At 39.8% G+C, this 27,607-nt stretch overlaps 2 protein-coding genes across 8 annotated transcripts in view; one reads left to right on the top strand and one right to left on the bottom strand.

Moving 5' to 3' along the window:
* Positions 1–12,031, top strand: part of RNF13 (ring finger protein 13) — a 131,607-nt gene extending 119,576 nt beyond the window's left edge. For all 6 annotated transcript variants that reach the window (XM_069562829.1, XM_069562855.1, XM_069562847.1 and 3 more), the window contains 2 exons: positions 10,348–10,428; positions 10,671–12,031. In XM_069562829.1, coding sequence (XP_069418930.1) covers positions 10,348–10,428; positions 10,671–11,032 — 443 coding nt within the window. In that variant the 3' untranslated portion in view covers positions 11,033–12,031. The remainder of the gene's footprint in view (positions 1–10,347; positions 10,429–10,670) is intronic.
* A 2,957-nt stretch (positions 12,032–14,988) lies between these two features.
* On the bottom strand, positions 14,989–22,141 carry PFN2 (profilin 2). Of its 2 annotated transcripts, none has more exons than XM_069562917.1 (3): positions 21,182–22,141; positions 18,879–19,071; positions 14,989–16,667 (listed from the first exon to the last, which is right to left on the bottom strand). In XM_069562917.1, exons 1-3 carry the CDS (start codon positions 21,311–21,313, stop codon positions 16,570–16,572), a joined length of 423 nt encoding a protein of 140 aa, XP_069419018.1. In that variant the 5' UTR covers positions 21,314–22,141; the 3' UTR covers positions 14,989–16,569. The 2 variants fall into 2 exon arrangements, with proteins under 2 accessions (XP_069419018.1, XP_069419024.1); XM_069562923.1 differs by having other exon boundaries at positions 14,989–16,346.
* Between the last annotated feature and the right edge of the window lie 5,466 nt (positions 22,142–27,607).

The raw sequence follows: 27,607 nt of genomic DNA, 5'->3' as shown, positions 1-27,607 counted from the left end.
TGCCGAAGAATTGATGCTTTTGAACTGTGGTCTTAGAGAAGATTCTTGAGAGTCCCTTGGACTGCAAGGAGATCCAACCAGTCCATCTTAAAGGAAATCAGTCCTGGGTGTTCATTGGAAGGACTGATGTTGAAGCTGAAACTCCAATATTTAGGCCACCTGATGTGAAGAGCTGACTCATTTGAAAAGACCCTGATGTTGGGAAAGATTGAGGGCAGGAGGAGAAAGGGATGACAGAGGATGAGATGGTTAGATGGCATCACCGACTCAATGGACATGAGTTTGGATAAACTCCGGGAGTTGGTGATGGACAGGGAGGCCTGGCGTGCTGTGGTTCACAGGGTTGCAAAGAGGTGGACATGACTGACTGAACTGAAGGAAAAGAAAAATAATTATTGGATTAGAATACTGAAATATTTGAGTTTGCTGAAGTTGACTCTGGAAGGGTGTTGTCCACCTTGATTTCCTAGTCACCTTAAAAGTAGTAATGAAAAAGAAAGAAACCTTTAGTACTTAATGCAAAGAAGTGATTTTTAAATACTACAAAGTCTGGCACAATATTTACCATTCTAAAATCCCTTTTAACTTTGGTTTTTCACTTTAGGATAATGGCAAATCTGTAAATCTGTTTCAAAATATCTTGGGTGCAACTGTAGTTAATCTGCATAATGTAATCAAGTTAGAACCAGTAAACACTAATACAGAATGGCTATTTGAAATACAGGAAAAAGTTAGGTTTGGAGGAAAAATAATTACCCAAAATGGAGTTTGGTCAAAGCTAATACTAGTGCCTACGCTTGGATTTAAGTTTCTTGTATGGATTTGTTTGTAGTCTGTGCATGTGTGTGCTCAGCTGGCCAGTCGTGTCCAACTCTTGCACCCCAACAGACTGTAGCCCACCAGGCTCCTCTGTCCTTGTAATTTTCCAGGAAAGAATACTGGAGTGGGTTGCCATTTTCTGCTCTAGGGGATCTTTGTGATCCAGGGACCAAATCCATGTCTCTTGTATCAACAGGTGGATTCTTTACCATTGCACCACCTGGGAAGCCTTATGGTCTCTAAGACAATGATTTTTATTCTAATTAATTAATGAAGTAATTAACTAATACATTTCCCCCAAAAGAACTTGCCCACAAAATACTTTCCTTCAATAGTCATTTGATTGTTTCCTTGTGTTCGACCCTTGATTAAAATTGTAGAATATTGCTACAATTTTGTAGCATCCTTGAAAGATTTGTAATAATATGAAACCACGGAAGACAAGACTAAAAAACAATCTTTATTCCCTGTCCATGTATTGCAATCTGAAAAAAATTCTCTGGTTTATGAATTGGAAACATTTTAATCTCTTTTAAGAGGCTACTTAAGATTATTTCTTAACTCCTTTTACACTGTGAATCAAAGGGGATTATTTAAATGTGAAACTCAAAGACAATAGAGCATAATGGTTCAGACCATGCATGGACTTTGGAGTCTGACAGACCTGGGCTGAAATTCTAGATCATCCATTCATTGGCTGCGTGACCTTGTACAAGTTACCTCTCCACAATCCCTTCATGTGTAAATGTGACTAAAAACCTACCTCATAAGATGGGTGGAGGGATTTAAATCAGGATGTGACAGATGCTTGTAACAGTGCCTGGCACATAGCAACAGCTCAACAAATGGCAGCAATTAGTATGAAAACACAACAACCCCTTAAATAATAACCATAAGTAAATATTAGTGTCATCTGTCTTCAGTCATTAAACATTTATGGTGGAAAAAATAAATTAAAAGCAGCTTAACAGTATGTAACTTTATAAATATGACTCTTGCATTTCCTTCCCAGTAAATGTAAGTTTGAGCCAGTTGTATTTTTGTTTTAGAATATTTTGGTCGTCAAGAAATTTAACATCTAAGGTAAAAAGAGTTATATTTGTTATGCATATTATTGTATTCTAATGGTTTTGACAAAGCATACATGGATGTTAGAAAGAAAAAAAATCCTAATTACTGTAGTTTTTCATAGTTGTAGGTGCAACTATATTTGAAAACATGAAAGGAAGTTAAAATACTTCTGCGGGTTCATCACTCTAATAAGTCATAGTACCAAAACTTGAAGCCCTAAAAGAACTCTTAGGGTTGAGAATATAGTAGAAACATTCAGGTGGCAAGAATACACAGAAGAACTATACAAAAAAGATCTTCATAACCCAGGTAACCATGATGCTGTGATCACTCACCTAGAGCCAGACATTCTGGAATGTGAAGTCAAGTGAGCCTTAGGAAGCATCACTATGAACAAAGCTAGTGGAGGTGATGGAATTCCAGCTGAGCTGTTTCAAATCCTCAAAGATGATGTTGTGAAAGTGCTGCACTCAATGTGCCAGCATATTTGGAAAACTCAGCAGTGGCCTTGGGACTGGAAAAGGTCAGTTTCCATTCCAATCCCAAAGAAAGGCAATGCCAAAGAATGCTCCAACTACTGCACAATTGCAGTCATCTCACACGCTAGTAAAGCAATGCTCAAAATTCTCCAAGCCAGGCTTCAACAGTATGTGAACCATGAACTTCAGATATTCAAGCTGGATTTAGAAAAGGCAGAGGAACCAGAGATCAAATTGCCAACATCTGTTAGTTCATAGAAAAAGCAACAGAATTCCAGAAAAACCTCTACTGCTTTATTGACTATGCCAAAGCCTTTGACTATGTGGATCACAACAAATTGTGGAAAATTCTGAAAGAGATGGGAATACCAGACCACCTTACCTGCCCCCTGAGAAATCTGCAGGTCAAGAAGCAACAGATAGAACCGGACATGGAACAATGGACTGGTTCCAAATTGGAAAAGGAGTACATCAAGGCTGTATATTGTCACCCTGCTTATATTCAGAGTACATCATGTGAAATGCCAGGCTGGATGAAGCACAAGCTGGAATCAGGATTCCTGGGAGAAATATCAATAACCTAAGATATGCAGATGATACCACCCTTATGGCAGAAAGTGAAGAAGAACTAGAGAGTCTCATGATGAAAGTTAAAGAGGAGAATGAAAAAGCTGGTTTAAACTCAACATTCAGAAAACTAAGATCATGGCATTCAGTCCCATCACTTCATGGCAAATAGATGGGGAACCAATGAAAACAGTGACAGACTTTACTTTCTTAGACACCAAAACTACTGCAGATGGTGACTGCAGCCATGAAATTAAAAGACGCTTGCTCCTTGGAAGGAAAGTTATGATCAATCTAGACAGCATATTAAAAAGCAGAGACATTACCATCAAGTCAAAGCTATGGTTTTTCCAATAGTCATGTATGGAGGTGAGAGTTGGACCATAAAGAAAGTTGAGCGTCGGAGAACTGATGCTTTTGAACTGTGGTGTTGGAGAAGACTCTTGAGAGTTCCTTGGACTGCAAGGAGATCAAACCAGTCAATCTTAAAGGAAATCAGTTCCAAGAATTCATTGGAAGGACTGATGCTGAAGCTCCAATACTTTGGCCACCTGATGTGAAGAACTCCCTCATTGAAAAAGATTACAGTGTTGGGAAAGATTGAAGGCAGGAGGAGAAGGGGACGACAGAGGATGAGAAGGTTGGATGCCATTACTCAATGGACATGAGTTTCAACAAGCTCTGAGAGTTGGTGATGGACAGGAAAGCCTGGCGTGCTGTAGTCCATGGGGCTGCAAAGAGTCAGACATGTCTGAGCGACTGAAAAGAACTGTTCATGTTTATATTAGGGGAATCTGTAACATTTAGGAAATATAGGAAATACTTGCCAACAAACAAAAAAAGAATATGGCATTTAGAAGTATTTCATAGACACTTGTAATCAAACCCACAGAAATTAGCAACTTGAGGCTGTGGCACAGGTAAAATGTCTGTAAAGGTTAGTCAGCACTCTCATTCATTTACGGTATTGTGGGGACAAGATCATCTTAAATCTTCCTGTCTTGGTGTTCTTCATCTTTGTTGCTTGTTCAGAATGTTTATGCAGAGTAATATTTAAATGTTTAAAATATTGATTTAGCTATTTCTAGCAGAGAAGGCAATATAAGCAGCTATATAAGCTTATATATAAGCTTCTCTGCTTAGCTATATAAGCAGAGAAGGCAATGGCAACCCATTCCAGTACTCTTGCCTGGAAAATCCCATAGACGGAGGAGCCTGGTAGGCTGCAGTCCATGGGGTCGCTAGGAGTCGGACATGACTGAGTGACTTCACTTTCACTTTTCACTTTCATGCAATGGAAAAGGAAATGGCAACCCACTCCAGTGTTCTTGCCTGGAGAATCCCAGGGACGGGGGTGCCTTGTGGGCTGCGGTCTCTGGAGTCGCCCAGAGTCGGACACGACTGAAGTGACTTAGCAGCAGCAGCAGCACATAAGGGCTTCTCTGGTAGCTCAGTTGGTAAGGAATCCACCTGCAATACAGTAAACCCAGGTTCAATTCCTAGGTGGGGAAGATTCCCTGGAGAGGACATGGCAACCCACTCCAGTATTCTTGCCTGGAAAATCCCGAGGACAGAGGAGCCTGGCAGACTACAGTCCATGGGGTTGCCAAGAGTTGAACACGACTTAGCAACTAAACCATCACTAGCACATACAAAATAATAACAGCCTTTTATTAGTTATTTTCTTGCTTTTGAAGCAGCCAACTTCCTTATAAATTTCATTATTCACTATTGTCTTCAAAAATACCTCTTCAGTTGACATTGTGGTTTCCTGAGTTTCCTGCATCAATTGATGCATTTTCTATAACCATAAAGACTGGTTACCACATACCATGTTTCATAGCAAATGAAAAATCCTTATGTTTTCCCTTAATAGTTTCTCAACTAAGCATTTAAGGCGGTCTCCATGGGAGCTGTCTCCCTACCCCATTAGTGTGTGAAGGAGGCAAATCCCTGAGACGTAAAGGATGAAAAAGTGGATTTTATATTTGAAGTTTTAAGTTACCAACATTTTTTCTTTGTAGCTTAATCACTGAAATTTTCTACTCATGTTTAGAAGGACGAAGATTTTATTTCAGAGATTGAAAAAATGGAGTGTGACATTTTATAGCAGATCACAAAACAGTGGGGCAGTATTTAATTTTTAAAATTTTCCTTGTATGTATTTATGAAGACATCCTTATATTTTATTACTATTTAACTGCCTTTGAAGTGAAATCACTCAGTCGTGTCTGACTCTTTGCAACCCCGTGGACTATAGCCTACCAGACTCCTCTGTCCATGGAATTCTCCAGCGAAGAATACTGGAGTGGGTAGCCTGTCCCTTCTCCAGGGGATCTTCCCAACCTGGGGATTGAACTGGGGTCTCCTGCACTGCAGGTGGATTCTTTACCAGCTGAACTAACTGGGGAGCCCTAACTGTCTTTAATACAACCTTAAAAGTAAATATTTGTTCCTTTGCTCAGGGTTTAAATATAATCAGGAATAATTCTTAAGGAAATCTGGCTTATGAAATATTTTATCCAGTTTGTCTTCTGTTCACATTTCTTAGGAACAGGTATGGAGGAGGGGAAAACAAAAGATAAGATTTATTTATTTAAATTTGCTAGAAAGAGCTGCCATTGTTTCCTTTACTGGCAAAGCAGGGAATGCGTGGCAAGGCATTTTCTTTATAAGAACAGTAATTTTTGATTTGAAGCTCATGGATTCAATGCTGTATCTTCCCTGGACATATTATTTAAAATAGATATTCTTTTCTCATGAAAATGGTATGTGTTTAGCTCTGAACATTCATTCTTTTTGAGGAAACCTATCTAGCTGACTTAAGGTGGACTAGTGTGTTATAAAATTGAACAGTTAAGGTTGGCATCAATTTTTGTATATGACTAGATTATTTCAAGTAAACTTATTTTTTGATTGAGGTCTTTTATTTATAGTATCATATAACTGTCAGGTGTACAATATAATGACTCTCACTTTTTAAAGGTTATACTCCATTTATAGTTCTTTTAAAATACTGGCTATATCCTCTGTGCTATACAGTATATTCTTGTAGCTTATTTATTTTATACCTAGTAGTTTGTACTTGTTAATCCTCTACCCCTTTCACCCCTCCCCTACCCTCTCCCCACTGATAACCATTAGTTTGTTCTGTATATCCATGACTCACTTTTTGTTATATTAGTTTATTTTTTAGATTCTATATACAAGTATATCACACAGTATGTGTCTTTCTCAGATGTAGTTCACTAAGCAGATCTTCCAAGTCCATCCATGTTGTTGCAAATGGCAACATTTCATTCTTGTTTATAACTGAGTGGTATCTCATTGTGTATATATATACACTATCAAATACATACACACTGTGTGTATATATATATACACATAATGGAATATATATACTACATCTCCTTTATCCATCGATCTGTTGATGGACCAGTTGCTTCCTTATCTTGGCTATTGTAAATGCTGCTGCTGTGAACATGGGGTGTGCTTTTTGAATTAATGTCGTTTTGGATGTATACCCAGGAGTGGAACACTGCTGGATCATATGGTAGGTCCGTTTTTAGTTTGTTGAGGAATCTCTATACTGTCTTCCACAGTGGCTGTACCAGCTTACATTCACACCAGCAATGTACAAGGGTTCCCTTTTCTCCCCATCCTTGCCAGTATTTTTGGTCTTTTTGATGATAGCCATTCTAAAAGGTGTGAAGTGATCTTATTGTGGTTTTCATTTGAATTTCTCTTATGTTTAGTGATGTTGATCATCTGTATGTCTTTTTTTGGAAAAATATCTGTCTAGGTCTTATGTTGTTTTGATGTGAGCTGTTTATATATTTTGGATGTCAGCACCTTGTCAGTCAAATCATTTCCAAGTATTTTCTCCCATTCAGTAGTTGTCTTTTCATTTTGTCAACAACTAGTTCATTTTTAAGTCATCTTTAGAAATTACAATTTCTATTACTTTGTTCAAGACTGAAAGAAGGCCAGTGTGACTGAAGTGTGAATGAAAGGGGATAGAGTGACGTGAGATGACCGATCTGTATATCAGATCATATTCAGCTATATGAAGGCCATGACAAAGAGCTCAGATTTTATTCTGAGTGAGATGGGGGACTGTTTATGTTTTTAAAATATCACTTTGGCTGCTATGGAGAAAAACCATATAGGACAGGAAAAGAAGGAGGCTCTTTAGTAATCAAGGCTAATGGATTAGTGTAATTGAGGAATCAGAGAGACCAACTGAAGATGTTTTACAGAAAAAAGTGTATAGGACATGGTGATGTTGAATCTAAGCTCTAAGTGAAAGAGGCATCAAGGACATGCCTAGGCCTGATAATCAGTGGATGCTGCTGCAGTGGCTGCCTTAAGTCTTGTGTGTTTTCTGATAGGTCAGTGCCTTTGCCATATCTGATGACCCAAGGTTTGGGGGAAAAACTAGGGAGAAACAGGTTTAGAGGGGAAAATCAAAGTTTTGTCTACTTACGTATTATTATAATGTTCCTAGATTGATGAGATTTTAACTGTTGTCTTGAAAATTTTCTGAAACATTTAAATAACAATAATATAACAATCCAGATAGAAGTGTTTCCATATGGTCACACATAACAGACATGAATCTCACCCCTCCTGCAGCTTCTGAACATTTATCCATTAGTGAATTAGCAGTCTTTGAGAAAGCCTGGAGGGGTATTTATATCAGGTTCTCTCAGCCTTCTCACTATTGGCATTTTATGTGGGAAAATTCTTTGAGGGGCTGTCGAGAGCATTATGGACTTCCCTGGTGGCTCAGACAGAAAATCTTGCCTGCAGTGCAGGAGACCCAGGTTCAGTCCCTGGATCGGGAAGATCCCCTGGAGCAGGAAATGGCAACCTAACTCCAGTATTCTTGCCTGGAGAATGCCATGGACAGAGGAGCCTGGTGGACTGCAGTCCATATGGTCGCAAAGAATAGGACATGACTGGGTGACTAACACTCACTTTCACTCCAGCATTATAGGATATTTAATAGCCTCCCTGATCTACTAGATGACAACAGTACCAACTCCCAATTGTGAACACCAAAGATGTCTCCAGATATCACCAAATATCCCTAGGGGCAAGGGAACAAAATTATCCCCTGGTTGAGAACCACTGGTTTATAAGCAATGGAACTTTCTAGCATGGTGCTGACAATAACAAAACTAACAGCTGTTAGCACTTGTTATAGCCCCTTTATCTCATGCTACCAGAATCACTGGACAAATTGGTTAATTTTAATATTCACTAAGGTTGAAAATAATTTTCAAAAATATATAAATGCCTTTATCTTTAACTCAAATATAAAACCATTTAATAATTGCTTGATGTTGGGCCATTATCTTGAATATGAATGCACTGGCTGGATTTCTAAGTTGTCATATAATACATTTTCTACCATTTTTAATTTTGTCTTTTAAAACGGGACAGAAATTTGATTGTTTTCCTTTTTGCTTTTTTATTGATATATAACCTTGTCTGTTTTTTAGGTTTCTCACCCATACCACATTTAATCACATTTTGACTGGAGAAGGGCTGGGGGGAACACTTTTATCAAGTGTCTACCAAACCTAGCTTTCAAATAAAACCGGAAGTCATACACATTCACAGCTCAGGGGCTGCTGAATACTTAAATTACATAATTACCCCAGGTAGAGCCAACAGGTTCACTGACCATTGCCACTAGCTCTTTGCTACTAACAGAATCACGTGGGGATATCAGAGAGCAGATTCCTAGCCACACAAGCCAGCCTTCACACGCCAGTATGCCTACCAGGTCAGTTTTATCAGGTGGAGACTGGCTAAGAAGTACTGTTTGTGCCTGACACTCTGCTTGCATTCTCCTTTAATCCACAACAATCCAAAATCATAGTATGTTAGTATTTTTGTTTTGCCTTTGAGAATACTGAAACATAAAGGTGGCATCTTGCACATGGTTGGTTATGCAGGTAATAAATAAAAGTCAGGATGTGATTTACCATTTCATCACACACACCATGGGGGTTAATTCTCCACAGAACACTAAGGCTTCCCTTCTGGTCCATGATCACAAATTACACCTTTCAATGTTGACCAGTTATCATCAAAGCAAGTACTGTGCCTAGAAAATATGGGCGATCAATAGTAAACCTATCACTTCCAACACTTGAAAGCATCAATTCCATATGTCTAGCCTAACCCCCTGATAAGCTCAGCTGGTGAGGAATCTGCCTTCAATGCACAAACCCTGGGTCGGGAAGATCCGCTGGATAAGGGAAAGGCTACCCACTCCAGTATTCTGGCTTAGAGAATTCCATGGACTGTGTATAGTCCATGGGGTTGCAAAAGTCAGACATGACTGAGCAACTTTCACTTGCAGGCTAACCCTACTACTACTAATTTCTTACTGCTGTGGTGACAAATTTAAAGCCACAAACTTAGTGGCTTAAAACAACACATTTATTATTTTCGTTTTGTAGGTCTGAAGTCTTGACAGGCCTCACTGAGCTAAAATCAAACATTCTTTTCTGACGGCTCTAGTGGGGGAATCCATTTATTTGCCTTTTCCAGCTTCTAGAGGCCACCATGTTCTTTGGCTTATGATCCTCCTCCCCTCCTGTCTTCAAAGCCAGTAATATTGTCTCTTTCTGACATAGTCACATCTCCCCCTCTGACTGTGAACTAGAAAAACATCCTCCTCATACTTTTAGGGACCCTTGTGTACATTGGGCCCACTTGGATAATGCAGGGTAACCTTTCTACCTTAGTAAAATGAGGCTTAGAGCTGTGGTACAGCTTCGGATTGGTTCAGTCCTGTTCAGTTATATTAACTGAATCTGTTTTTAATGGGCATTTTCACAAAGCCGTAAGACCGAAAGTTTGATTTGTATGAGAAATCAGCATGGTTGAATTCCTTATGTATTGGAACTAGCCTCAAAACCCAGGTAAATGGATCTGTGTAATTACAGATAATTATAGATATGTTGGAGTCCTTTAGTATTTTAATAGTTTGAGATAGGTAAAATCAGTCTCACTAAATCTCAAAACAGGAGGTTATAATAGAACCCTGTATTTGTTACAGAATGTATTTGATAAGTGATAATACAGTAACCACACTCAAGATACTGAACAAAAATTTTCCTTAAAACTTTCTATTTAGGACTTCTCCTAAATGTGCTTAAATGACTACATGTTAAAGGGATTCTTTCAGTTGGAACAATTATTCTTTTCAGTATGTTATGTTCTTCCCACCTATCTTTCCAGACAACGGCTTTATCCTAACATGCTTCCTGATATGGCTGCCCTCTGTGTGAGATAGGCAATGACTTTGTCTTTTTTTAAAATAAAGGTCGTAAGTTCAACAGTAAGGAATTAAAAAGGGATCTTTTAATTAATTTTATTATTTCTGTCATAGGAGATGAATATGATGTATGTGCCATTTGTTTGGATGAATATGAAGATGGAGACAAACTCAGAATCCTTCCCTGTTCCCATGGTATGAATAATTACATACTGCTTTGAATTTATACATAATTTGTACTTAGGTTCAGTATTAGACAGAAAATAGTTACTAGCACATCATAATCTCTTATTAAACGATGAAGATTTATAAAAATTTACAAACGTTTGTCTCATCCATATATGATGCATACTGATCAGAACATGAATAACCATGGCAGGAGATGATGTTCTTAACAAAAGTGTACTATCTCAAAGATGTGTATTTTGCTTCAACAGCTTATCACTGCAAGTGTGTAGATCCTTGGCTAACTAAGACCAAAAAAACCTGTCCAGTCTGCAAGCAAAAAGTTGTTCCTTCTCAAGGCGATTCAGACTCTGACACAGATAGTAGTCAAGAAGAAAATGAAGTGTCAGAACACACCCCTTTACTCAGACCTTTGGCTTCTGCCAGCACTCAGTCATTTGGGGCTTTGTCGGAATCCCGCTCCCATCAGAACATGACCGAATCTTCAGACTATGAGGAAGATGACAATGATACCGACAGCAGTGATGCAGAAAACGAAATCAGTGAACACAGTGTTGTGGTCCAGCTGCAGCCTAATGGTGAACGGGATTACAACATAGCAAATACTGTCTGACCTTCAGAGGATACTGGGTTACTTCCTTTTAAAATGTTTATTTAGGCATATAGTTTGATTTTTCTTTTTGCTCCCTTCAGAGATTTCTGTAGAGATAATTTATTTTTTATTCTACAGGTTAATCAAGATTACTGAAACAGGTTGTTTTGATCTGGTATATCTGCAGGAGTGTACTTCATTTCACTAATAATAGACTGGTGCTGTAACTCAAGCATCAGATCAACTCTTTTGGAATGAAACAGCCAAAACATCAAGATTCCTCAGTATAGCTTGCAGTTAAGACCTAGATCACAGTATGCACACATTTCATGTTCTTATACACAGGGTCAGTGCTGTGGCCACCGAGCATGAGCTGAGCCAACTCCCATCTCCATAAAGTTACCTAGAGTTGTTGAGCTGGAATATGCTTGTTCTGGTATTTGCCCAAATTGCCATAATTAGCAAGAGGCGACTATCAGCACCACAGAGAAACTCAAAGCTTTTTCCTTTCTATTGCCAAGTAGTCTTACCCTGATAGGAACAGTCAGTACTAGGGCAGTTTGCAAAATGTTTTTTATTTTTAAGGCTTTTAATACTATAGTGTCATGTATGAACTTCATTATCAGCTGAAGTAATGTCTCTGACTTTACTTACTGAATTTCAGTATCCTTAAGAATTCTGTGTGGTGATCAAAACATAAACAAAATGCTGTATAAAAATACCAAACTTCAGTAATTGTTAATGCTCAGATTATATACCTCTTAATAAAGAGCATCCTATGCTTATTAGCCCTGCTAAACTATGTACAGAGGAAACTGTTCAAGTATTGGATTTGAAAATGTTGCTTATGTTTAACAGAACTAATAATGTATTTAAACAATGTATTATGAAAAGCTAAATTACACATTATTGTTAACTATGTAGAAAATATAGGCTTATTATATATAATCAAAATGCTAAGAATTTTTATATGGCCTGTATGAAGGGAGTTTGAATGTTAATAAACACGTTTTCCACTTTGTTTGTTCTCCTGTAGTATTACCCACATTAAACTTATTTATGTGCACAGTGTTTTTTAAAGTTATAACAAGGTAATTTAGGGCAGATAAACACACATTACCTTAGGATTTTATACAAAGTTAACTGCTCACAAGCAATTAGGGAATCCCCCCAAAACTGCAGACCAAGTCGTTCCAACAACAGTGTACATTATGGTACCTTCTTATAATTATGGTACATCTTTACAGTAAACTGCTGTACAGTCCCAAGAGGGTAAATAGCTAGATTCATCTGTATTAACATGGGAAATTAATAGTGAACAGAAGCATATTAGAGGAAAGTTAGACTTCTGTTGTAAAAAAATTTAATACATTTTTTAAAAATGTAACACTATTGAGGGAAATTTCACTTTTTGAACTGCTATAAAAAAATTCTTATAAGCAACAACAAAAAATGAGTATTTCCACTTAGGAAAATAAAAAATTGAATTCTTCATTATTCTCCCACCCCTACCCCACAGAAATAAAAATAAGACCTGAGAAACAGAATTATCAGTTTACTACGGTAGTTAAAACAGTGCTATGGAATTTGACACACCTGTTTGATCCTAACTTTTCCAAACCTGTCTGGTCATTTGTGTAATTCATTTATCCTAAGGTAGGGTGTAAGGTCCAAATGCTGAGCTCAGTGTCCAGAACATAATCGTTTTTATAACTATTTAATAAGATCATACCTAAAATATAATTTTTTAAAGGGAAAAAATTAATCACTGTTAAGTGTATCAGATATTATATTCCCTCAGCCTTTAATCCACAATTCAAGGACTTGATTCCTTCAAATTTGTTAGGAATTTTTCTGAGGCAAAATAATTTTCTTTTGAAACTCTATAAACTCTCAGTTGTTACAAATAGGTATACTTAGCACTATCTAGGACTGTTACTAGTTCTAATAGGCACTTGAAATCTTTTATAATTTCTCTATGGTATAATTACACAGCTTTTTTTAAAAGCCCACTGAATAAAATCCCATTTCCACTAAAAAATATCTTCCTAATTAAAAAACCTTCTGATTATAAAAGTATAGTTACCTAGCAACTTACCAGAGAAAAACTGTTTTGCCTTCAGAAATCCATATGTAAAATACATTATATACGACACATATTTATCCCATTATATAAAATTCATTGGTGAGCACTGTCTTATGTAATTCTTCAATGACTATTTTATCTTCTGAACATAGTCATTTATTCGACTCATAACCCTGAAAGTCAAATCTTGTAGTTTTCCAAGTTTAGTTATTCTAAGTAACACTGTGGGAGTGACATTCTGCTATACAAATTTATATAGCTCCACTTCTTTAGGTTAAATTCCTAGAAGAGTACAAAGCAAAGTACATGTATATATTTTCATAAGTGCTTTTCTAAAGAAATTATGGGAAGGGGGCCAAAGACTAGTTTCATTCATTATTTTAGTGATAAAGTTGCCATCTAGTGTCTTCTCTGGTGGCTCAGGAGGTAAATAATCCGCCTGCAATGCAGGAGACCTGGGATTTGATCCCTGGGTTGGAAAGATCCCCTGAAGGAGGGCATGGGAACCCACACCCCAGTATTCTTGCCTGGAGAATCCCCCATGGACAGAGTCTGAAAGAGTTGGACACAACTGCGGGATTAAGCAACACAACACAACTACTGCCTTCTCCTCCTTACCCACACCTCTACCACAGACACATCCCCTTGCCTGCTCAGAGGTTCGTTCAGGAGGGTTTCCCAAGTCTCCCTACCGACACCTCTACCAGACACATCCCCTTACCTACTCAAAGGTTCGTTCAGTGAGGGTTTCACAAGTCTAGTCACTGCTTTCTAATGTTACCCCAAAGTGTAAATTTACATTACTATAAAATCATAAACCATCACAACCCAACCACCAAATTTCCATCTGACCTCTTGTTCCTAACAGGGATCTTAATACATCAAGAAGTTTTTTTTTTAACCTTTCTCAGGTGTGCCTAACTATCACAGCAGCCCCAAATCCCACATCTTCCATACCTTTACATCCCTGTATGGCCAATCAAATTCATAACAACAACTGTCAAAAAAATTTTAGTTATGCACAGTGTATCTTAAGAGATTAACTTCTATTCCTTAACCCACTCTTTCTCAAAGGGTAGCATATAGTCCACTTAAAATGGATCAGACTGACCTAATGATTATTTCTAAAATGACTTCTGGAAACTTCATCTCCAGGGTAGCATTCCAGAGCCCATAATCTGAGTTATAACCAGTCCCCCAGTTTTGCTTAGACCCACCAAGTTTTGAGCTTGGACCTTCCACTTGACTGTTCATGATAATCACTTACCTCAATAGTATTTAAAACATATTTACTAAAATTCAATACATCTCCTAGACCTTATGACCTCTGGGATTAAACTTGGCTATTACATAGTCATAGTTAACATGTCAGTCCATAGCCAGAAACTGCCAGACATCCCAATCCCAGTTATCTTTTATGCTGCCTAAGGAATGTCTTCTCTTATGTGAGAGTCCCAGCTGACTGACTGCAGCCTGCCAACACAGCCTCCAATCAAGAGAAGTCATATGTATGACAGTTCAAATACAGAAGAATCCACAAATGCAGAAACCCTTCATGATACTGGGACCCTTACGGCTCACTAGATTTTTCATTATCAAAACATCAGCAACAAAAAAAAAGTATTTAATTTCTAGTGGATAAATCAATTTTTGCTTCATTAAGCCTGAAGATGCACCCAAAATGATAAGCCATTTTTAACAGGGCAAACAAAGCTTATTAAAAATAAATTCCTAGGCACTCATTTTCTTTATAATACTAGAGGAAATGGATAGGCCACCAGCTGAAGTTTTTGAAAAATTTTATGCTTGCAGCAGAGTATATTCCCACTGTGTCAAAGATCAACTGTAACAGTAAGCTAACAATTTATATGAATAACAGGAGTCTAGAGTATTTGGTTGGAATAAATTTATTTCATCTGTCTGTAAACAAGGTGTTTAATAGTTATGGCATTTTTTTAAATGCATATTAAATCAGATGAGTTAGACTGTATCCCAGATGTAACAAAGTGCAGGGAAAGAAATGGACAAATCAGCAACAAGATTTGTTTTTAAATCTGTACATTATCCACAAGGCCCAAACAATAGAAGCAAATACTAGAATGTCCCTAAAGTAGTGCCATTCGAAAGAAACCTTTAATAGGTCAGTTAAAATCCATCTCACAATAGCAACAGTTCATTTTAACAATAGTATGGCACAGAATACATATGAAAAAAATTCATCACAAGACAGCCAAGTCCACAATAATGCAACTTTATATAAAAACTCAAGCTGCAAATAAAAGTTGGTCCTATGAAGAACAAACTGGACACACTCCAGATGGTTATGTTGGGATACCTAATATGTCCATAATGGCAGCCTTTTACAATTTTACTAAAGAGTAGAGCTGGTGTGCAAAGAAAAAGACAGAAACAAAAATCTGAGCTATTGCAATGATGGAATGTCCCTTGGGATTCAATCAGTACGGTTACTATAAGGTCACGGGAGGAAGTGCATTTTGCTCTTGTTTTGCAGTTGCACTTGTATGTCCTGTGGACACTGTGATAAAAGGTTTGTCTCTACTCAAGTGCAACAACAATACTAAAAGCAAACTACTGCAGCTCTCAATAGCTCATCAACAAAAGTGATATTAATTGGTTAAATGAACCAGGCACTGCATAAAAGATGGAAGCAAACCAAATACCTATGTGCAAAGGGAGGGGGTGGGAAAAGAGGAGTGAAGGAAAGATGCATGCACTTTTTCCGCCCAACCATGCGCTATGAAAGGAAGACTAGATGAGCTAAGTAAATGCTCAAAGTGCTGAGAGACACTGATCAAATTAGAGATTGTACAACCGGCACCTTGCTTAATATTAACTTATTTTAGTAATCAATATCCCATTAATTGCTAAGACAAAGTGATGCCCAAGTTGGCATGCCCCCTCCCCCCAAATTTCAAGGTATCATGCAAATCATTATTGTGCTGCAATTATGTTGCCAGATAAGGTTGGTTACATACAGTGGTTAACATACAAATGATCCACTGGGCAAACAGGAATTGTGACATTAGAAAATAGGCAAAGAAAAATTAGCTACCATCTATAATCAGGTAGCTCTGTGACCATAATTGGGGTGATGATGAAGACAGTTGCTAGGAAGATGGGGAGAGGCTGCTTACACATCAGACCTCCTCAGGTATAAAGCGAGTTCATATGCTTTCTTGTTAAGTGTGCCTCCGTGGACACCTTCCTTTCCCATGACTATAACCAATGCTGGAGTACACAAGGAAACAAAACAAAAGTGAACAGAATTATTTAAGGGGGGGGGGCAGAAAGAAAGACACCTTTCCCCACCAACAGAGGGATACAAAGGAGACACAGGTTCATACCCCATCACCCTGCATTGCTAATAAAATTTCCAGAATTAAGACTCAAGCTTACAGCTAGGAAAGTTTAAGAGCAATTTTCCCCTAATACTTAACAGTCTGCCTAGCAGCTAGAACCCAGAGTCTCTCAAGTATTTTGCCATTGAGTATGCCTTCTTATTCAATCCGCCTCCATGGACCCCTTCTTTTCCCATTACAAAGACCAAGACTGAAAGAGAAAGAAGAAAAGTGTTTCAAAAGAAGTGTTAATCAAGAGAGTCACATAAGTTTTAGCAGACAGAACCCCGATTAATAAGTTAACATTAAGTCAGTTTTTCATGAACAACGAAGCACTGAAGTCAGCCAGGTCTCCAAAAAGGAGAACTTTCAAACTAGTAATATGCTGAAAACATTTTGACTATTAACTGCATCTTGGAAGTCCAATCAGTACAGCTGCAGTGCTCTATAACAGTATCTTTACACTAGCTAGGGGGAAAAGAGTGTGACTGTTTATCTTTTTTTTTTTTTTAAATACTGGAGTATAGTTGATTTACAAATGCTGTGTTAGCTTCATAGAAAAGTGATTGGTTATACACATGTATGTGTGTATTGTTTTTCAGATTTTTTTCCCATTTAGGTTATTAATATTGAGTAGAGTTCCCTGTGTAGATCTGTTTACTTTATATATAGTAGTGTGTATTTGTTACTCTCAAACTTATAATTTATCCCTCTTCCCCAACTTTTCCCCTTTGGTAACCGTTAGTTTGTTTTCTAAGTGTGTGAATGTTTGTGTTTTATAAATAAATGCCTTTGTATAATTTTTTTTAAGATTCCACATATAGGCGATTTATATTTCTGTCTGACTTTTATTACTTAGTATAATCTCTAGGTCCATTCATATTGCTGCAAATGGCATTCCTTTTATGGACATCCCAAACTTCTGATTAGCATGACAAATACACATTAGACTGGTCCCCCCAAAATAAATTTTTAAAAACTCACTTATAAAATTCTTCCCAAATTTAACTGCTTAAGTACAAACTGTTAAGTCTTACCAGTGAGGCTAAATGTGTATTACTTCCAGAGAAAAACCAAGACTGAATTTTAAATAGCATTTTCAGTGCCATTCAGAAGAGCCCAAATGAAAAGTTCTGAAGGTCTGTGCTTACTGATATCCTCACTGTTAGCTTTGTTTTTAATTGAGTATAAAACCCTAAAATAAATTTATTATTTCCAACAACAGGTTTTTCCATGATATAGTTCAAAGGTCTATCCTCAAAATATGTGTATGTGTATATCAGATTTTATATTTATTGCCACTAGATGTCAGTAGTGCAGTGTGGCACAAAAACATTCTGGTTTTATGTCACATGGTTGATGCTTCTTTTTAGTATATTTATCTGAGCTCAGCTATTTTTTTGAGATTTATCTCCTATTTCACAGCCATCTAATTTTCCTACAGAGAAATACTTATACGTAGCAATGCACAGCAGAACAGGAGGAACCTTTAGGACAGTCCTGGGAGTTGGCAGGCCCACTGCAGCTCACAGTAGCTTCAAGTTTCTTCACATGGTAGATTTGGTCTTAACATTACATGGGCCAAATCTGCTCTATTAGGCTACACCAGCCTTCTTTATTTACAAAACATTTTCACAGGTTAACACATTTAAATGTATTTTTAAACCAATTAGATGTCATAATAAATCTCATTATTTAGTACAGTAAGAATTTCTGCAATGTTGATGATAGGAAACACAAGAAGTTCTGGATCAGTATATAAATGAAATATAATTTCCTATTTTTCAAATAAATCAGGCACATATAGTCTTTCAAAATATTTCATAAGTGCAAAACTTACTCCAAAGCCCTCATTCTAATTATTTCTCTCTTCTCCAGCAATGTTTCTGATAGAAATGGAAGCCAATAGAAATTTTTCATTTTTTATGCTGAATAGTGAATGACTAAAATGTGAGCAAGAAAGAAAAGGAAGACATTCAAAAGTCAAAAATCCAGAGGGACTAAAATAACCAATTTGAATGATTTAACAATCTGAATAATTAGCAGTTGAGGAACAAAGTGATTTTATTTTTTAACTTTTTACTTTATATTATAGTTGATTAACTTAATTTCAAGTGTAAAGTGGTTCAGTTATACATACAGAAGAGACAAATTTAGACTTTCAGTTTACTAAAGCTGGAACTGAAGAACTGATATTAATATTCTATTTTCAGCATAAAGTCAGGATCTCAGAGGTGAGGCTGTATATGCAGCTGCTGTAGAGCAAATGAATCTAAAGCAGTGCCTCCTTCAGTGCTCGGCAGTTCACAAAAACCACCTTAATAGCCATTATGGACTAACACTTTATTCAAAATGTTAAAGAAACTGCTTAATAAGTTGTAATGTGACTTGCAACTATTAACCAAAAGGGTACTGTACTCACCTCTACCAGCTCTGCCGACGGCAACGTTGTATGTTGGCTCCCCACCTTGACTCTTTGTCCGGATGTCCATTGTGCAGTCACCATCCACGTATAGGCTATCTCTGATCACTGAGCACTTCTTTGCACCAAGAGTCAAACCATTGGTAAAGAAACCTTCCCGGTCTTTTCCTACAATCATATCTATTTCTACTGGCTGCCCCCGCCCCCAACCACAAAAAAAAAAAAAAAAAAGAGAGAGAGAGAAAACAAAACAAAAAGTTTTAGTTAATTTCTTGTCCTGGTATAACAGGAAAAGTGTCAAGTTTGTACTACCACTACAAGACATCCACATTTCATTAATGTAAAACCAAGTTTCAGTCGTTTCTAAAAAATAACTTAATCTTACGGGATGACATTTTATATCAGTTAATTAGATTTCACAGTTAAGAGAGTGGTCTGTTAACTAAGCCCAGTCTATGCAAAGAATCTCCAGTTAGTAGATGACACTAGATAAACTACAAACTTAAGAGTTATTTATAAACTTGTTTCAAGTCAGGTGGTACCCGAAGTGCTTATGTAATGGTAAAGATTCACCCAGAAACTTTCAACAAAATCTTACCTATCACAATCACGTAACAGTCTTGTCATATCAAACTTAAAGTTGTTTGAAAGTCTCCTGGAACAAAGCCCATGCTTGGCAGATCTGGTTACATCTACTCTGCTTCAAATAGCTTGACATACCCCCCTAGTATGAACTTCAAGCCCTGAATCTCAGCGCATCCCCAAATTCATATTTCCCTCCTCTTTTATTTTCGCTGCTACTCCCTCTCCAACTTTCCTTCCCCTCCCTCCTAAGTAATCAGTTTTCTTTCTGGGCAAATGCAAAGAGGATTCTGTCTGTGGCGCTGCAATAAGCAACCATAAAAGAACAGAGAAAATGGAGGGAGAGTGGGAAAGAAACTGAGGTAGCGACCAGAACCGGAAAGGAGAAAACGTGCATTCTAACATTCCATGAATAAGAAGGAAGGCGTCGCCCCCATCAGAACTGCAGAGTCATAGCAGGCCCCAGCCATTTCCAAGCACACTCCCGCAATCTTCCCAGCCAAACAGCGGGAACTCACACACAAAGACAAGAGGACTGCAGGAAAAAAGTTGATCGCCAGACGGCAATTCTCTGTAAGATTTGTAGTCCACTGCGGCAACAGAGAGCCGGAAAGTACCTGGATCAGGAGTTCTACACAGTTAGACCTTAAACCATGTTAAGCAGTACAAGAATAATTAGTAGCACCCATAGTAAAGGGGCCTGAATTTTGGCATTTGATAGGAAGGGGGCGTGAAGCGTAGGAAATTAAGAGAATGGTCCTGTATTTGATATAATGTCACCATTTTAGACCCTTGTGCAGAAAGAGGCAAAACAATAAAGCAGCACCGGAGGGCTTATTGACAGTTATTCCCCAAACATGTGGTAACCGAGTCAAACCACCAAGTCACAAGAAAATCAGGCACCGGGAAGCATTAATCTGCATTAGTTCCCTTACGAAGATCACTAAAGAGGGAGGGACTTGGAGAACTGAACATCCCCTCGGTCTTCGCAGATTATTGAAAGCCCCAAGCACCCCCTTTTTTTAGAACTCTGTTGCGTAATTGGGGATAACGGTATATCGATGAATCTCCATAGGAAAGAAATCAATGGCAGATCGCCATCTTGGAGAATTAAAAAAAAAAAATCCTATGGAGCCAGAGATTCACGAATCCACCTACGTTGTCTGCGTTCATTTCTCGCAAGCCCAAGAGGCCTGGACACCGGCAAATCTACGCCAAGTGGCCGCGAGGATCCTGGGGGCCGGGCAGCCGCCGCCTCCCACAGCTCGCGGCGCGGGCGGCGCGCCGTCACCGGAGGAGCTAGGGGCGGCTAGACCACCCGAGGACCCGCGCCCCAGCCCGGCTCCTCCGGTCCCCGCTTCCACCCGGGAATGTACAAAGCAAACCTCAGGGCTTCCAGGGGACCCCAGGGCGGGGGCGAGAAAAGGGAAAAGGCCCCCCACCCACGAACCGGTGCGTACCCCCTCCCCCAGCCTCATCCGGACAAGCTGTGGGAACGCCGGCGAGCCCGGCCGCCGCCCCCGCCACTCAGCGCAGCCCCGGCGAGGGGGCGTCCCCGGGCCTCGGCCTCTCCGCCCGCCCGGTAGCCGCATCCTCGGCGCCCGCCGCTCCTCACACCTGCCGGCGCGGCCCTGCCCGAGTCCGGCCCCGCGCTGCGGCGCCCCCACGGCCGGCCCCGCATGGGTCCGGGGCCGGGTACCCAGGTCCCCGCCGGTCCTCACCGTAATGCTCTGGAAGACGCCCCCGGCCGTGGCTGCCCAGACGTATTTGGCGTCGCAGTAGCCGACAATGGCGGCCTCCTGGCAGCAGCCATCGCACATCAGGTTATCCACGTAGCTCTGCCAACCGGCCATCTTCGAGCCCTTCGCACTGCAGCGGGGACGGCAAGGAGCAGCAGGCGCAGCGGCGGCGACGGCGGCGGTCGCGGGCGGCGGCGGCGCGGGGGGAGGCGGGGCGGGGGCGGAGAGGAGGCGGCTCTGCGCAAGCACCGACCGCCCCCCTCCCCGAGGAGCTGCGGAGGGAGGACGCGGGGACGGCGGTGAGGGACAAGCCGCGGAGCGCGCCCGGCCCGGCCGCCCTCCCGCCCGCGACCGCGGGGCTGATTAACTAGCGGCGGCAGGCTGCGGAGCGGCAGTGCCGGCGACGGCGCTGGAGACTACTCCTCACTGTGGCTCCCTTAGCTCTCCGCCGTTCCGGCGGGGCGTGCGCGCGCGCGTGCGTGCGATCCTTCCGCGGCGCCCTGACTCTGAGGGTCCCGAGAAGGGAGGGGGAGACTGAGCGGGGGCGCGGCCGCGGAGGGATACTGCCCGGGGCAATCACGGCGCCACGTGCGGCCGGCGAGGTCTGAGTGAGGCGGGTGGTTGAGGGTGGCTGAGCCTCGGACCCCGGGCCTACGGAGAGGGCGTCTCTCGAGTTGCACTCAGTACCCCTGGGACGGCGGCGTCTGGGGAGCCTCGGAGTCCCCGCGTCCGGGCTGTGAAACGCCTCGGTCCTGCGGCCGGCGGCTCGGGATGCGGAATCTTGCGCCTCGGTGTCGGATTGCAGAGTTGCCCTGGTGACGGGATGCGGAGCGTTAACTCCTCTTTGTGGTCCCGGCGGGCGGGTAGCAGAGTCGGCCACTATCATCTTAGGCATCCTCAGTGGGACCCTCTTCTCTGGACCTCTCGGCCACAAAGGCTACCAGGCGGGCGCGCTCCAGCAATCTGAAATCAGAGTGGCATTCTTGGCTTTCAGGAACATTTCTGAGCTTTGCTGGTCTTTCATTGTTGCTTCATTTGGGTACCAAAGGCCTCTCATTGTGTGGGTTCCTTGATAGGAAGATCCTCTCTTCCCCTGTCTTAAAGCGGCTAAATTGCTCGTAAATTCCGAAGGAAACAAATAGCGAGCAATGTAAAACTATTGGTTGGTAACGGAATATTACTGGTGGGTCGAAGAAATCTGAATATATAAAGAATTTAAAAATCTAAGAACGGGTTCGTTGTATGAACATGTTAGTATTTCTACTCTCAAAAGCTAAACTAATTTCGGGACCCAGATCGGAGAATGGCTTGTATTTAGGTGGTAAAACATGGGTAGAGTCCCTGTGAATATTGCGTGGTCTTTAGTAACCGCTGGACGTTATGACTATGCAAAGGATTAGGAGACTTCCCACAATTTCGATTTTAAATGAACTAAACGATCTGTCAGTGAAGGGAAGAGAGCGTCTCAAAGCGTTTTTGAAAAAGTTGATTTTCAATTTTAAAGTTATCATGTAAGGTCACAATTAGTGACAAGGAGGATTCCACAGATATTGCTCAGGAAAGAAGATAAAAACGTTGCTACGTAATCTAATTGCTTCTGACGTTTTGTATTTTTTCTGATGTTTGCTTTGAAATGTACAATTCTTAGCGGCAAGGAGGGGAAATCACAGTAAGGAACTCCCAAGTCAGGCTCCTATCAGACTGAGATAATGTATTCTCTCAGGTTCTGATGATACATAGAACCTATGTGCTGTAAAATGTGCGCCAAACTTGTTTCATCTTTGCAAATGTGCCGCCCACCTGATTTAGTTACACTGACTCATTCTTGTTTACTACTTTTTGTGTGTGTGTGGTGGTCGTTGATGGTTTTAACCCTTCAGTTTTACCAGTTTATCAGCCTCAAAGTTAATGATACACTGTGCTGGTAGCACAGTGCCAATGTAAGAATTCATTAAGCTGTACACTTATTTGTGCTCTTTATACAGGTTGTAATTCAGTAAACTTAAACAGTAAACAAAGGTAACGAAAAAAGAAAAATAAAATGATAGTTTGAAGTTGAAATTGACTTATTTGTTAATCTACAATGAAGTTTTATTTGAAGTTGTTAAGATTTAATTTTTACACTATTTTCTTCATATAGCAAAGCAATGCAAATAATTCTTGTTCTTTTATTGTCTAAACAGCAAGAGTTAAGTCAACTGAATATTCTGCATATTCAAATCTCAAAAGATTCCAAAACACATTGGGTAAAACAAAATACTTTAAAATTCTTATTATTTTTTAATATTTTTCAAAATACAAACCTAAAATTACTGTTTTATTTTTCAAACGGTGTCATTTCTATCCCAGTATTGCACACAGAATTCCTCCTCCAGGGGATCTTCCTGACCCCTGGAGAATAAAAATAAAAAATAAAGTAGAAAACTATGAAAAATAAACTTGTATAATACAGGTTTTACAGTTTAGATTTTGAGATGATGCATTCGAAGAGTCTATTTACTGTCTCTTTTTGATATTATAATAAAAGACTCCTAATGCCCTTTTTCTTTAGAACAAGCCTCAGAGCATGGGTGCCTTATTTTCTGTTTGTATACAGTGATCTGTTCCTATCTCATTTAACTGTTGCTTACCACAAGGTGTTTCAAAAGGCATAAGTAGATGTTGAACACTGTTTTAAGAATTGCAATATAAGTCCAAGAGAGTCTCAATATGAGAAAAAGTATCAATTTGTATCTTTCTCTGCTTTTATTTTGGGTAATTGATTAATAGTGATGTCTGGGCAGAACCAAAGGAAAATAAAACCGTTGTTGTTGAAACAGATATCCAGAAGTAGCTAATAACAATCAGTTGTAGCATATTTAAATGTGGAATGCATTATTATGCATTGTTTCCAAAATATTGTATTCTTATTTAGAATAAGAGGTAATAATAACTGTGGTAAGTCATATTTAATGTACAGTCAAGGAGTGCCTGAGCCATTTATGTCCACATGTAAAAAAATCTTTTGACTTTTTACCGAAACACAAAGAAACAAGTTGAAATTAAGATGTATCCAACCTGATAACTGTGGTGTTGGCAAAGACTCTTGGGCAGCAAGGAGATCCAACCAGTACATCCTAAAGGAAATCAGTCCTGAATATTCATTGGAAGGACTGATCCTGAAACTGAAACTCCAGTACTTTGGCCAGCTGATGTGAAGAACTGACTCATTTGAAAAGACCATGATGCTGGGAAACATTCAAGGCGCTGGGAAACATTCAAGGCGCTGGTAAAGATTAAAGGCGGGAGGAGAAAGGGACGACAGAGGATGAGATGGTTGGATGGCATCACCAACTCAATGGACATGAGTTTGAGTCAACTCTGGGAGTTGGTGATCGACAGGGAGGCCTGGCGTGCTGCAGTCCATAGGGTTGCAAAGAGTTGGACACGACTGAGTGACTGAACCTGATAAACATTGGGGTAAGGGCTATAGAACTAACCCCAATACAGTAAAACTCTAATAATAAAAACTAGACCCACCTCAAGTCCTCAATTAGGATTTTGACTTCCACACTTGGTTTTCTTCAAAGGTGTTTTAATTATAAAATTGTCACAACAATCAAGAAAGTTCAGAAAATGGAACAAAATCACCATTAATGCCACAAGCAATACAAATGTTATCTTTTAAATCTATTCACTTGTTTTATGATTTTTACAGTTAAGAACAAGGAGTACCTACAATTCTGGATTTGTCAATTTTACCCTGAAACTATGAATTTTTTTTTTACTAGCTGTAGGTTTTTTAATACAAATTAACATTATATTGCCATTCTGATAAACTGAATTTTCAAGTAATATCCCTCTTTAGGGCTTCCCAGGTAGTGCTAATGGCAAAGTATCTACCTGCGAGTTCAGGAGACATAAGAGATGTGGGTTTGATTCCTGGGTTGCGAAGATCCCCTGGAGGAAGAAGTGGCAACCCACTCCAGTATTCTTGCCTGGAAAATTCCATGGACAGAGAAGCCTGGGTGGGCTATACAGTTCAAGGGGTTTCAAAAGAGTCAGACACAACTGAGCACAATGGCCTTCTTTATTACCAGTATTGTTTTTTGTCGTAAAATCTTTTTTAATTGAAGCATAATTGATTTACAATGTTGTGTTAGTTTCTGGTATACAGCAAAATGATTCAGTTATATATTGTTATTTAGTCCCTGAGTCATGTCCTGGGTAAAGTCTATTTTGTCAGATATTAAACTATGTTACGCTGTCCTTTTTGTTTTTGAATTTAATTTTGGCTGTCCTGGGACTTCGCTGCTGTGCGTGGGCTTTCTGTAGTTGGGGAGGGGGTGTTACTCTCTAGTTGTGGTGTGCAGGCTTCTCGTTGGCGGTGACTTCTCTTGTTGCACAGTACAGGCAAACTCAGGTGCACAGGCTCTAAGGTGCAAGCTCAGTAGTTGTAGCACACAGGCTTAATTGCTTTGTGGCATGAGTGATCGTTCCAGATCAGGGATCCAGCCCATGTCCAGTGCATTGGCAGTCAGATTCCTAACCACTGGGCCACCAGGGAAGTCCCCTGCTCTCCATTTATTGATGTTTATCTACTATATCCTTCTTATCTCCCTCCTCTCTCCTGCCTCCCTTTTGCCTCCCTCTCCTCCTTTCTCTTCCTCCTGGTCCTCCCTCCTCTTTCCTCTCCCTCTCTTACTCTCAATTCCTCTGTCCTTAAATTTTAATGTCTCCTTTTATATTCACTTAGCTACATTTTATCTTTTTGTCTAATGTGCATACTATTTAATTTTTTTTATTCGTGTGGAACTCATATGTTCATTTTCTATTCTTTTAGTGTTACACTGAAATTTTACCATGCTTATTTAATAGAATAAAACTTTAAATTAAATAATATACTCCAACCAAATAATCCAAGGACCTTAAAACACTTTAAGTCTGGTCACCCCTCTTCATAATGCTATTATTTGAACAGATGCTTCAGTTCAATTCACTCAGTTATGTCTGACTCTTTGTGACCCCATGGGCTGCAGCATGCCAGGCTTCCCTGTCCATCATCAACTCCTGGAGCCTACTCAAATCCATGTCCATCGAGTCAGTGATGCCATCCAGCCATCTCATTCTGTCATCCCCTTCTCCTCCTGCCTTCAATCTTTCCCAGCATCAGGGTCTTTTCTAATGAGTCAGTTTTTCCCATCAGGTGGCCAAAGTATTGGAGCTTCAGCTTCAGCATCAGTCCTTCAAATGAATATTCAGGACTGATCTCCTCTAGGATTGCCTGGTTGGATCTCTTTGCTGTCCAAGGGACTCTCAAGAGTCTTCTCCAACACCACAGTTCAAAATCTACAGTTCTTCGGTGTTCAGCTTTCTTTATGGTCCATCTCTCACATCCATATATGACTTCTGGAAAAATCATAGTTTAACTAGATGGACCTTTGTTGGCAAAGTAATATCTCTGCTTTTTAATATGCTATCCTGGTTGGTCAAAGCTTTTCTTCCAAGGAGCAAGCATCTTTTAATTTCATGGTTGCAGTCGCCATCTGCAGTGATTTTGGAGCCCAAGAAAATAAACTCTCTCACTGTTTCCTTTGTTTCCCCATCTATTTGCCATGAAGTGATGGGACTGAATGCCATGATATTCATTTTTTGAATGCTGAGTTTTAAGCCAGCTTTTTCACTCTCCTCTTTCACTTTCATCAAGAGGCTCTTCAGTTCCTCTTTGATTTCTGCCATAAGGGTGGTGTCATCTGCATATCCAAGGTTATTGATATTTCTTCCAGCAATCTTGATTCCAGCTTGTGCTTCCACCAGACCAGCGTTTCTCATGATGTACTCTGCATATAAGTTAAATAGGGTGACAGTATACAGCCTTGATGTATTCATTTCCCAATTTGGAACCAGTCTGCTGTTCCATGTCTGTTTCTGTTGCTTCTTTATCTCCATACAGATTTCTCAGGAGGCAGGTAAGGTGGTCTGGTATTCCCATCTCATGAAGAATTTTCCACAGTTTGTTGTGATCCCACAGTCAAAGGCTTTGGCATAGTCAATAAAGCAGAAGTAGATATTTTTCTGGAATTTTCTTGCTTTTTCAATGGTCCAGTGGATGTTGGCAATTTGATTTCTGGTTCCTCTGCCTTTTCTAAATCCAGCTTAAACATCTGGAAGTTCATGGTTCATGTACTGTTGAAGCCTCACTTGGAGAATTTTGAGCATTTGCTAGCGTGTGAGATGAGTGCAGTTGTGCAGTAGTGTGAACATTTTTTGGCATTGCCTTTCTTTGGGATTAGGAGAAAGCAGTGGTACCCCACTCCAGGACTCTTGCCTGGAAAATCCCATGGACAGAGGAGCCTGGTAGGCTGCAGTCCATGGGGTCACTAAGAGTCGGACACGACTGAGCGACTTCACTTTTACTTCTTTGGGACT

The sequence above is a fragment of the Ovis canadensis genome, chromosome 1, assembly GCF_042477335.2.
Source record: "Ovis canadensis isolate MfBH-ARS-UI-01 breed Bighorn chromosome 1, ARS-UI_OviCan_v2, whole genome shotgun sequence".
NCBI classification, from domain to species: domain Eukaryota; kingdom Metazoa; phylum Chordata; class Mammalia; order Artiodactyla; family Bovidae; genus Ovis; species Ovis canadensis.
The sequence above is the reverse complement of the archived record's forward strand: the minus strand, read 5'-3'. Positions and strand labels throughout refer to the sequence as shown.